Source organism: Zootermopsis nevadensis, unplaced genomic scaffold, assembly GCF_977971745.1.
Source record: "Zootermopsis nevadensis isolate Lab colony 2312 unplaced genomic scaffold, Znev_1.0 Znev_ptg000015l, whole genome shotgun sequence".
NCBI classification, from domain to species: Eukaryota; Metazoa; Arthropoda; class Insecta; order Blattodea; family Termopsidae; genus Zootermopsis; species Zootermopsis nevadensis.
Window position 1 is genome coordinate 1,810,062 of NW_028259147.1, and position 12,396 is coordinate 1,822,457.

A 12,396-nucleotide genomic window follows, 5' to 3' on the forward strand; every position below is an offset into this window, starting at 1 on the left:
AATTTCCTTGTTGGTCTGGGCTGTAACGCCATTTAAGCGTATGGAGAGACACCGACGTTTCGGGAAAGAGTATGTCTTTGTCTCCCTATAAATCTACAGGATGTTACTATCTGGAGGACCAACATCGACCACGATGGATGTCTTCACCTCCACGATAATGTCGAATCGCACTTCGACTGACGTTGAATGGTTAACATTCCACACTATAAAGTTTATACATTTTTTAGATAATTCTGGATTATTTTTTATGCCATAGATTAAGAATTCTTGCGATTCTTACAAAACACTTGTTTCACTGGTTGCAGTGGCGGATCCAGAGAACCAGGAGGAGGGCCCTGGGGACGCATCCCTAGCTCTGCAGGCAACGGCCCTGACAGTTCTGTCTGTTGTGGCCTCAGGAGCCAACATCCTGGTCGCTGTTGTGTTCCACCGTCGCCCTGCCCTGAGGTCACCTTCCAACAGGTCAGAGCGCTTTTTCTAAACCAATCATCGTCGAGTCTCTGCGTTAAGAAAGACATATTTTTTAAAAGGCTCGTGTTTATATGAGCTCGAAACCGGACTCAGCCCTGAGCCTGATGAATCCATCCCACATAATCACAACCTTTTTGTTTAAGATCTAGTTGAGTAGTGTTCTCCCATCTGCTTGTAAGTCTCACGAGTGTCAAAATGCTTTCAGGTTTACCGACTAAATTGTGTTTATGAATTCTCATTGCACTTAAAAGACGCAGAATGAAAAGTCTGCGAGGTCCAAAGAGCATTAGTGCACAGTGCACAGAAAACTATTCATGGTTCCAGAATCGTCTGTTTCTTGTTACAGGTTCGTTCTGAGCCTGGTGCTCGCGAATCTCATGACATCCATGATCGTAATACCCGTTCTGCTGATACAAGTCTTACATCGCGAGGTGGCAGCACTGTGGTGGGTCAGACAGGTCAGCTCCGGCCTCATGACTGTCGCAGTCACAGCGGCCATATTCTCCGTTCTGGCCATCGCTGTTGACCGCTACAACGCCGTCCTGAGTCCTCTCCACTACGCCATGACTATCACCACCCAGCGAAGCAGAGCGATGATCGCGGGTGCTTGGGGAGTCGCAGGGCTCCTGGCTACCCCTCCGTTCATGGGGGCCCTTGTGTCTCCAGTCCCCGCGACAGTCCTCGTACATTATACCAACTGCACGACCGGGGTTCAAGGCGAGGTCTTCCGCCTCACGTACGCGCTGGTACTGGTCACCCTTGGATTTACCTTGCCGTTGTTCGCCCTCTGCTGGATCTACGCCAGGATGTACAACGCTGCCCACAGGAACAGCGAACGTACTCGACGACACAGCGTGTCGGCGAACCCTGGGGAACTGGTTTGCAGCAGACCTAGTAGTAGGGGAGGGTCTCTGGACTCGCCGGTCCCACCGACGTCAATGGGAACACCAGATAATTTTCGGCGATCTTGGAAGAACCCTCCGTTGACCGTAGGACTGGCAAAGAGGCGGTCGTCAAATGCTAGTTTCTCTGCCCTGCTATTCCGGGAAGAAGGGCGTGCTGTGAAAACAGCTGCCATGGTTATAGTGTCCTACCTCTTCTGTTGGACTCCTTACTTCGTAACTCTGCTAATCGACACTTGGGGAGGTGTTGGCACTGCCGTAGACTCTTACAGTATAGAACCTAATCACATTCCTGAACCTTTCCGTTCTCTTTCTCTGATGACTGCTCTGTCCAGTGGCTGTATTACGCCGTTCATCTACGTCTTTCGTAACGAGGCAGCTAGAAACGAGGCACTCAAAGTTCTGCTTTGGTGGCGTCCACGAGGTGGTAAATATGTTGGCAACGTTTCACGGTGCAGTCGGGACATTGAGACGTACAGCAACAACGGGAAACCTGTCGCGTCTGGCAACGGCTTTGGCCCTCCACCTGTTCACCAAGACAACTTCGCCCTTCGTCGTCAGTCTCTGTCATACGGCGACAGTATCTCAGTTCAAAGCTTCCACATCCCGACTACAACTCTATCGTCTTCCTCCGAATGCCGTCATTGTCCTGATTCAACTTCGGCTACAAAGGGACCGGGTACAGCTGATTTTATAGCCACGTATGAAGTTATCGAGAGTCCTAACGCAGACGAAACCAAGCAGAATCCTACAGACAGCGGCGACGATCTGTCCGCGACAAAGAATACGACGAGGACAAGACGTGAAAGCGTCACTTTCCGCCTTGCATTTCTCCCTCAGCGACGTTGTCAGACTTGCGTTCGTCAAAACTCTGATTCCTCTTCTGGAAGCGGACATCCGCTTGTACGACAATCTGACGGTACCCCTCCAGTCATGAGGCCGACCGTCAGCAATCCGGTGTCGTCTCTCGTCAAGATGACGGTGTCTCAAAGGAGACGACAGTTCTTGATAGGACGTCAGGGTAGTTCCGGGGAGGAACTAACACCTGGAAGCGAACCGGAGACCCCTCGTCACGACATGCTGATGGGTCGACAGCTGTTGGACCATGAAGAAGAAGAGACCTTACCTGATATCCCACAGCAGTTTTTTACGCAAAATAACAATAACAATGTCTCTTCAAGTAAGATTAAAGATTCAGTCATGCTGGAGTTGGAGGAACAAAGGAATAATCCTGTCCGGACGGAACCTACTTCAACTGCAGTGTTTCAGGTAAGAACGGCATTAGTGCCAGTTGGCGCGACGTAACCCCGAATACATATTTTTTCAAGTCCACACGGCGTATATTTATTTATTTATTTATTATTGACTGCAAATGGGTTTTTACCCGGTGGTAGTGGTCGTACTATAAGACGCAACAGAACAATGAGACGCAACAAAAACAATAAGACACAAAAAAACATAAGACACAACAAAAACAATAAGACACAGCAGAACAATGAGACGCAACAAAACAACAAGACACAAAAACATAAGACACAACAAAAACAATAAGACACAACAGAACAATGAGACGCAACAAAAACAATAAGACACAAAAAAACATGAGACAACAAAAACAATAAGACACAACAGAACAACACACCACATATCCTCACGTGGTGGACTGGGTTAGGTTACGGAGTTTTTACCTGGTGTTCGTAACAGTTCCAGGAGACGTCGTTGGAGCGATTTGCCCCCCTCTCGGCGTCGCAGGAGAACTGCGTGCCGGTGACCCGTCAGGACTCCAGTCACAGCGACCGGACGGTTCGTCAGGACTCGAACTTGAGCGACGTGACGGTTGACAGTGGCGTCGTGCCGGACATGACGTCATTCAACCGTAGCCAATCCAGTAGTAGCAGTATCAGCACGGGCAGCTACGGCCCGCCGTCCAGACCGAAACGTCCGCGTCATAAGCTGAGGAGGCTGGCGGCGGTGGAGGACGAGGAGGTGACGCCGCCCCCGCTGGAACCCGCGTCGCCACTCCCGCCTCCAAGAACGGTCAAAAGCAGACTCAAATCTAGTTTTAAATCGAGGTTTTATAGACCAGCGTTTCGGATACCGAAATGTGACTTTTAAGTGTTCGACGGCGTACAGTAAGTCACTCTGAGCGGTTCGGCAATTGTGAATGTTACCTGTGGTACAGAAAAAAGTATTTTACGTGTACACCGCGAATCTTGATCACCAGTTTACGTGATCAAACGTGGTTTCGCACATTCTAGTCAAATAGATCACAGTCTTCACAGCGCAGAAAATTTATAACGAGGTCTTCTGGGTTGTGATGCTGCCTCGATTTTAAGGTAGGTGTCTACCCTGAAGATGATGGCAGCAGATATACCTCAAACCGCTGGTGACCACTAACGTGAATGCACGGTGTCATAACACCGAATTCCACACTCATCACAGCTTTAACTGACCCGAACTGCTATGGAAAAACGTACAGTCACAGTATTAATTTCAGACAGAAGCCGAAACGTCCATAGCGTTACAATCAAAACACATCTTGTGTGATTACGTACTTAAAAAAAAACATTTGCATTTCGAGAACTGGGAAATTTCGAGAGTCCGCTAGCGTAACAACGTACATCATCACGTAAATTTGGTAGGTAAAGAAGGAAACCACTTTTTAACAAGTTGAATGAGGAAGGTAAAACACAGATTTTTACCATGCGGGACAATATATGGAAACAAAAAAAAAATAATTAAACAACAAATTTTTACATTAAAATTAAATTTCTGCTGTATTAAAACTCGCTGTGTTCGTCTTTCAAAAGAGGATGAAGTTCAAATAGGCTTTGTTATTCTTTTTTTTTTAATATACTTTTGTTTAAAATGCATCTGTTTTTCCTGGCTTGTGATTTAATAGATTTTATGTAAATCGGATTTAAATGAGAAACAACAGACTCTTGATTAATCTGCAAGGATGACGCTTCGTATTATTAATTAAGCTGAGTGTATTGCTTCTTGATGTGGATTTTATGTAACGGATAAATAATTCCCCCCGCTGGACCGGGAGGTTTATCGTTTTTCTAAGTTATAGGACATAGCCGTACAACCTGTAGGACATTTATGTATGTATGTGTGCGTGCGTGTTTGTTTGTTTGTTTGTTTGTTAAACGTCGTTCAATGGAACGTAATATTTTGTGTTTAGTTTGTATCTGCCTGAAATTGGATCTGAATCGACCACAAAGCTGAATGTAAAATCCAATCACTCGATTGACATTGGAAGTTGAATTTCATACCAGATGCACAACTGATCTCTGTGTCGAAACAAGCGTTGCGGAGGATGGAAACGAGGGCAAAGTCGAAGCTATAAACGTCGATAATCGATTTTAGGATTAATTTGGAGGAGAATATGTTTATTGTTTTGTCATGCTGCCATCTGGTGCAACATGGACTGTTTTAGTGGGCATGTACGAGAAAGTACAAACCGAATGTGTCAGCAGGCGCTGACGTAATATTTAATTTAATACCAGACATAAATTATTTTAAAATTACAGTTGGTATTCATATCGGAGGATTAACTCTTTGAAGCCCGAAGCTCGTCTAAATAATTTTTAATAATTCAGTCCGTACCGCGAAGAAAACACAGCACTTCACCATTACGAAGATCAACTGGTTAACGCTGTTTAAGGAAATAATTGCTGTTTAAACTGAAAATTACTACATTTTCTCTATTCTCATGTTCCTTCCTGTCTGCGTTGCATAAATATTCGACTCAATCACTACCCTTCTCAAAAACATCAGTCTAAAAATTGCAGAACACTGAACCTAAGCATATAAAAGTTTTTGATGTAAATATGAATATAAATATGTTCCCTTTTCCGTATATTGTTGGTTAATTTAACAAAATGAAGGCATCTCATTCCTGTGGTATTGCGTCGTGAAGTGTGGTAGATACTGCCCGACGTTTCAGAGGTACTTACTGCCTCCAGTGATGATGCTGTAGGCAGTAAGCACCTCTGAAACGTCCGTAAATATCCACTAAAGTTCCTGATGTTGTATCCCATAAGACAGCCAACTTTATACTCGTCACTTTGAGAGCATCAAATCTTTCCAAAAGTCAAATGTTCGTCTCTTGATTTAGATGAAAGTTACTGAGATTGACAATGCACTACTTCCTTGTTACGTGTTCTGATAAATCCCTAATCCAATTTTAAGTCGAAGACGTCAGTAGAAGAGACATCTAGAATATTAAATTGGTGTGAAGTGTGTTGAAGGTACTCACTTCGATGTAATCCGTTTCTGTTGAAAGTAAGTTTTAAGGAAGTTAATTAACTCCATGGGGCAGATTTATTAAGCCTTTTAAACCTAACGGTAACCAACACCTGTTTTAGTAATTATACATGTTATCGGTTCAATGTGGTTATCAGAGTAAAAAACCAATTAATTCCTTAAACAGATCCAATCAGTCGATTTGAAGTGGTTGTAGGTTGCTTCTTTTTTAGATATGAATTAATATTTAAATATTAATAGGGGGAGTTTCGGCTATAAAGGGTTAAAAATATAATGTTCTTTAAAATGATTCTTTTATAGACTCATGATTTATTACCACGTTCATAAGAACCAGCCTCTAGTCCTGTCCTGAGTCAGACGAATCCAATCAACACCGTCGTAACCTCTCGATGTTTATCTTCTTAAGGGTTGTAGCTCCGTGTAAACTTCCGAAAATAGAGGTAGTATGTTCCTCCGAAACGTCGGTCACACAGTCCACTTCCACCGAATGATAGCTCCCAAAAGAGCTGGATCAAAATTATCGAAAAAGGGTAAATGTATTTTGGGATGTTGCGCCGTGTAGCCTAGGAGATAGTTCCTGATGATTTAGAAGTGCTCGCTATCTCCGAAACGTCGGTAAGTTTCTACCAGACTACAAGCTCAACACAGAAAAATACGGTTGTCTTTATGTTCGAAATCTCACAACATCCGGAATCACTAATTTTGGCATTGGCATTCTTTTTTCCTCAAAACAACTCCGATACAACAAAAAATTGTTTCAATCACATAGGCCTGTAAGTTATCGACTAATTATTGACGTCAATGCAAACCACTTCATGGCCAATTTGCATAATTGGCATCCTTATATATTCTTTCGCTAATGACGTGGAAGACGACGGTGTTTTCAGAACGAGTTTTTAAATTCTCCCTTCAGCCCTTCCGTTTTCAATATTCTACCGAGAAGCCACAACAAATCAGCGATTTTCAATCAGTGTTCCCAACAACGGGAACAAATTCATCGGGAGAAAGAAGGGCATAAGCGAATTTTCGGTATAAATAATTTTCATGCACCATTATGAAGAACAGATTGAGAAAAAAGTTATTTAAAAATAGGAGCACTTGACAGAGATTGAGAATGGTCTACTTTATTACCGTCTTATTTATACACAGATGTTCTGAACACGTTCATTAGTCCACGGTTACGTAAGAGACTGTCTGAGCGTACTTTTAACTTCTCTCAACAATGACTATGCTCGATAACCTCTCAACAATGACTGCTCGATAATTTCTCTCAACAATGACTCTGCTCGATAACTTCTCTCAACAATGACTCTGCTCGATAACCTCTCTCAACAATGACTCTGCTCGATAACTTCTCTCAACAATGACTCTGCTCGATAACCTCTCAACAATGACTCTGCTCGATAACTTCTCTCAACAATGACTATGCTCGATAACCTCTCAACAAAGACTCTGCTCGATAACTTCTCTCAACAATGACTATGCTCGATAACCTCTCAACAAAGACTCTGCTCGATAACCTCTCTCAACAATGACTCTGCTCGATAACTTCTCTCAACAATGACTCTGCTCGATAACCTCTCAACAATGACTCTGCTCGATAACTTCTCTCAACAATGACTTTGCTCGATAACTTCTCTCAACAATGACTGCGCTCCACGGAGTTTGTTGATTAAATTAGCTTTAATCCCTTTATACACTTCTTACATCCAAGGTCACAACTAAAAACAGAATTAAATATGCTTTGAAATATATTTTCTCATTTCACGGGAGCAGTGTTCTGCGCTTTGTTTCGTTATTTAATTTCGTGAAACTAACACAAACGTCCATTAAAAAAATCACCCGTTCCACGCGTGTTCAAACGAGTGAGTATAAAGAATTACATTATTGAAATCCGATGTTTGGTTATAAATACATTTTTCGTAAGAAAAATGGCATGAAATCACAGACTAATCATTTATAAACTTACCGCATCACATGGAAGTGGATACAGTGACAGTGGCAAGTATACGAAATCGAATACACAGGCGTAGATGATAGTATATTATTAAAATGTATTGAAAAAATATTGTGTGAGGGTGTAGAATGGATGTATCTGGCTCTAGATAAAAGTCTGGTGGACGGTAATATATATTCCGGTTTCGTAAGGGACAGGAAATTTCTTTACTCTCTAGATGACTATCAGCTTCTCAAGAAAACTCCGCTTTGTAGAGTTAGGTAGGTACTTAATTCTGCCTGTCCACGCACAAAGTCAGTAATGTTAAGATCAGATGCAAAGTGACGGGCGCCCTCTCGATATGCAAATTAATTATGGATGCGGAAGGTTTAGAAAGTGATAACCTATCTATGAACACCGTATTTATTTTCCACGCGAGGCATATTTCAGCTTATGCCAAAATAGTAAGAACAAATACTAATATAACTTATTACCTTCATGAAAATCAAATACTGTGATGCTCGCAGCTGTTGGCTACGGATTATGTATCAACATGCAGAATTATTATATGTGTATTAATAAATTTTAATTCTGTAACATTTCAGAATATCTCCATGAATATTATCTCTGGAAATAACAAATTACTAACTACGGAACACTGTTTATCGTTTCATTTAAAATCATTACGTTTTAAAATACTGAGAATCAGGACTATCACTTCAGATGTTTAAGCGACCGTAATTTAAAATGTGTTAGAGATATTTTAAAAAAACATGTAGACAGATTAAATTCGTAAATAATTATCCCATTTCTTCACGTGCAAGGAAAAAAACCGACATACAAATGAATAATAATATTGTAATTAGTTAAATTTAGTCTCAAATTATGAGCCATGGAAATATGTTGAAAGCATAAACATCTGTAGGTGAGTTTTCTTGTTTAGAATTAAAACAAAAATATTTTATCCTCCGTATAATAGTAATATTATGTCCAATAGAATTTAGTTAATTTAAATTTTAAAACCTGTAAAAGTTTCATTCTGATGTTATGTGTTAAACACTACTATATATTAGAAGGTGCAGAAATGGGGTTATTTGATAAGGAACTGTTGTGTCCGAATCATGTTACAATTTGTTGATTCCGGATGTGGTCTGATATTGCGTCGACAATAGTATTACAGGAGGTCATGCCAGCAGTGAGGCGTGTAATTCGTATAACCTAGATCCTGGAATATGGCCACATTGATTAGTTAACGTTAGGTCTTGTCCTAAATTCCATTTATCTCAGATTAATATTGTTAAATGCATACATTTTGAAATTTTGTGTCAGTGTATTATTACAACAATGCTTGCACATTAAGAAATGATTTATAGGTTCTTCTAAATGTCCCTTTTTCGTCGTTTGATATTGGAAACAAGCTTTCCATTAATATACATAGTAAATAGCTGTCATTGTTAAGGATAAACCACTTTAATTTCAGTGCATCGTCTATATTTATAAGTTTGTTTATAATGGTAAAATATTTCAGTGTAATTGTTAATACATTCCATTGTTGTTATTAGAATTTCATAATCGATGTGCTACAAATTATTTAAATATCTATTTGTCTCTCCGTGACTATGAAAAGAGGCCCACATATCAAAAATACAACTCTTATTTTTTTACGCCAAGGGTGTGAACATAGGGGAAGAACGACAAAGTTGGCAATGCTGTATCTGTAACATTACGAATAAATTTGTGCTACTTAATTGAACACTTGTTCTGTAATTCATATTCAACAGCTGGTTTGATTTTCAGCCTGCAGAACGGGATGGTAAGTTGGATTTCCTTGCGAAGATGGAGTGCTAGACTTTTTAAAACAAAGAAACAAACTACAAAGTCGCCTAACGATAAACCAGTTTTCAGAATGGGAATTTTTATTTTCGTAGCAGGCAGGACTGCTTGAGCCAACGATAAGTGTGAAAATGAAAGGGGTTCAACTTGTTTTACATGTTCGATAAATCGATCGTCAATTGTTCACAAAATAAAGGTCTCTGTGTGATCGAGAAATTTTAAATCGATACTGGACGAGAATTATAATAACAAGAGCATTCTAACGGGCGATTATTCGCTGACATAACCTAGAAGACTTTGACTGTTTTCGACGTTCGTGTTTTTGTTATTGGAGTCGTACCAAAGCAAATAGAAGTGGCCTCAGAGAAAGCTTATAGTGCGTTATCAGAACGGGCCGAGAGATAATCTGACGTTGTTCAACGTAGCCACTCCCTTCATGTGCTCCGTAATGTAAGTAAAATGAAGCTTATTTTTACTGTTTTATGGTGTACCAGAACGTACACTGTGACGATGTATTGTACAAATGTATGGTTTTGAAGCGGATCTTTGTAAACTCTCGTATTCAACGCTGAATTTTTCACGAATAAATTTACATTCGAGGCTGTTTAATCGAAATTGTTCTGCCATTAATTTAAGCAAAAGTGAATATCATAACGTAATCAGACCGTTTGTGGCTTACATGAACATGAATTGCAAAGTCAAGCGTGGTACGGAATTCAAGGCAGAATTGAGAGGGACTTGTTGCATTATGCATGACAACATACGTCATCACTTCCTTGCTACTGACAATCAAGAGTTTATTTCTGGGGTCAAAGGCCAAGACACGGCGAGAATGCACTCACTGTCAGGTTTGACGACCAGTACGGAAGTGAAGTAACGATCCTATGCTCACCCACTGACAGAGGCGAAACAGTGAATTATAAGTTAATTTAACTTTCAACTTAAAGAACACTCCTTCTTGAAAAGCACGCGTAGAAATTTCCATCTTTGTATAGAACATCAAATTTAATTTCCGTGTTCAGAAGAGCTCGCTACTGTCCTGAGCCAGATTAATCCAGTTCACGTTTTATAATATTTGTCTTTAAGATCTATTTTAATATTATCCTCCTATTTATACCTAGATCTACCAAGCGGTTTCTTAATTTCAGGTCTTTAGACTAAAATTTTGTATACATTTCACGCTAAATTTAAATTTTCTACCCACCCACCTCCAGTCACTGGAGAGACAAACGGTTCTGTATATAAACCACTTTAACTATCAGTAATTCTGCATTTTGTTTTAATGGGTTTCGTATGTCAACAGCGATTACTTACTTAAACAGCGTTAACTAATTGATCTTTGTAATGGTGAAGAGTTGTGTTTTCTTCGCGGTACGGACTGAAATATTATATGCCATTTAGACGAGCTACGGCTTCAAAACTCCCTGTTCAAATTAATTCTCTCCTTGGTCGACTTTTAATCTCACATTTCCCACTTCAAACGCTTTGACTTTACTGAACGTATGTCTACCAGAAGGACGAGCGAGCACTGCCTGGGGACCTTCGCGACCGCAAATCAAAATTTACCCCCCCCCCCCTCCCCCTCAATTTCTCTTCTCTGTCTCTTGTCCGTTGTTCTTCAAAAGTTTAAATGTAATTTGCCTTTCCGTTGCTACGCGCATTTAATTTAAAATGGTACAAAATTAAAAGCTTATTATTTTTTTTGTATTATTTATCTCATCTACTGTTTCAGTTGTTAATCAAAGCTTCATTTTTCGCAAAAATTATTGGTAAAGAAAGAACATTCTGTCGGTGCAATGAAGCTGGAAAGAACGGAAGTTGAAACAAGTGACGCCTGTTCCAGCAGCAATAAACTGTAGGCCAATATCCATTGTAGTTTATTTATTTAAACTGAGTGCCATGAGAAGTTGAACAAACTGTCCTCTTTTCTTTTTTTAAGAAAAACTCAAATTCTCGCGAGCGAGACGGGGCAATGACTCTAACCACTTGTTTGGTTATGGTGGGGATATTTTAAAAGCGTCCGTGTTGCTGCCCGAGAGCTATTTTATATAAACGGAAGAGATAATTACCATCGACACGTAACATCTTGATGGTGGAAGCCATGTTCATCATTCTGTTGTTTGTTTAAGAGTGCGGTCAGTGGGTGAAGCAGCTACAGACCGTCTGGAAACATCTCTTACGCCGTATAACGCGTGCTAAAAACATTTGCTATTGCCGTCAATCGACTTAAATCATGTTAGCGTTAAAATTTAGTAATATTTTAATTCAGAGACTGAAAAACTTCACTGTGTATCTAAAGACGTACCTGCTACTGTCTATGACCCAACGCTCTGTCATCTGTGGACGGAAATAGATTTATATCTCTGTGACCTTATGATGGAGACGTTTATTTAATAAAATAAAAGTTTATACCGTCCAGAACGTCACACCGTATAAGTAAGAATACATAATATTCCAGGAATGTGGGGAAAATTGTATCAGTTCCCCTGGGACACCGATAAATGGATTGTGGTTGTGGAATTAAGTAATATTCCCTGTCAACTAAATCTTCATTCCGACTATCTGAAGGATTCTGATGATGGTAATTATATTTACCACGTGCTTTAACCTTAATTAAATCTGCATTTGCCTACAGAGTGTATTTAATTGGTTTTGTAATCGATTGTTTATTTTAACAGCAAAAGCGTATTGATTTATTCAACGGTGAAGTGTTGTGTTTTCTCTGCGGTACGGGCCGAATTTTTAAATACTTCGCACTTCATAGAATTAAGGTCATATTTTAATCCCGTGTTTACTTATTGAAATTAAGGAGTGTAAGCTGACAAATTTTAGATGTAAACAAGTGAATACTGAGTCTGTCTGTAAGCGTTTCAGGCGTCGTAGATTAAAAATTTTGAAGTAGTCGTAAACATGAAAGGAGCTGAATTCTAGCGTCTTAAGGCGTGAAGTTACTTTTAAGATCAGTCATAGGATACGAGGGTT

The 12,396-nt window shown here is 40.2% G+C and overlaps 2 protein-coding genes across 5 annotated transcripts in view; both read left to right on the plus strand.

The window, feature by feature from the left end:
* The window catches only part of LOC110833607 (uncharacterized), a 77,088-nt gene extending 68,849 nt beyond the window's left edge, over positions 1-8,239 (plus strand). For all 4 annotated transcript variants that reach the window (XM_022071880.2, XM_022071881.2, XM_022071882.2 and 1 more), the window contains 3 exons: positions 306-462; positions 818-2,642; positions 3,078-8,239. In XM_022071880.2, coding sequence (XP_021927572.2) covers positions 306-462; positions 818-2,642; positions 3,078-3,488 — 2,393 coding nt within the window. In that variant the 3' untranslated portion in view covers positions 3,489-8,239. The remainder of the gene's footprint in view (positions 1-305; positions 463-817; positions 2,643-3,077) is intronic.
* A 1,518-nt stretch (positions 8,240-9,757) lies between these two features.
* The window catches only part of LOC110833581 (ATP-binding cassette sub-family C member 5-like), a 51,704-nt gene continuing 49,065 nt past the window's right edge, over positions 9,758-12,396 (plus strand). Inside the window, exon 1 of the mRNA XM_087349029.1 lies at positions 9,758-9,864. Coding sequence (XP_087205155.1) covers positions 9,851-9,864 — 14 coding nt within the window. The 5' untranslated portion in view covers positions 9,758-9,850. The remainder of the gene's footprint in view (positions 9,865-12,396) is intronic.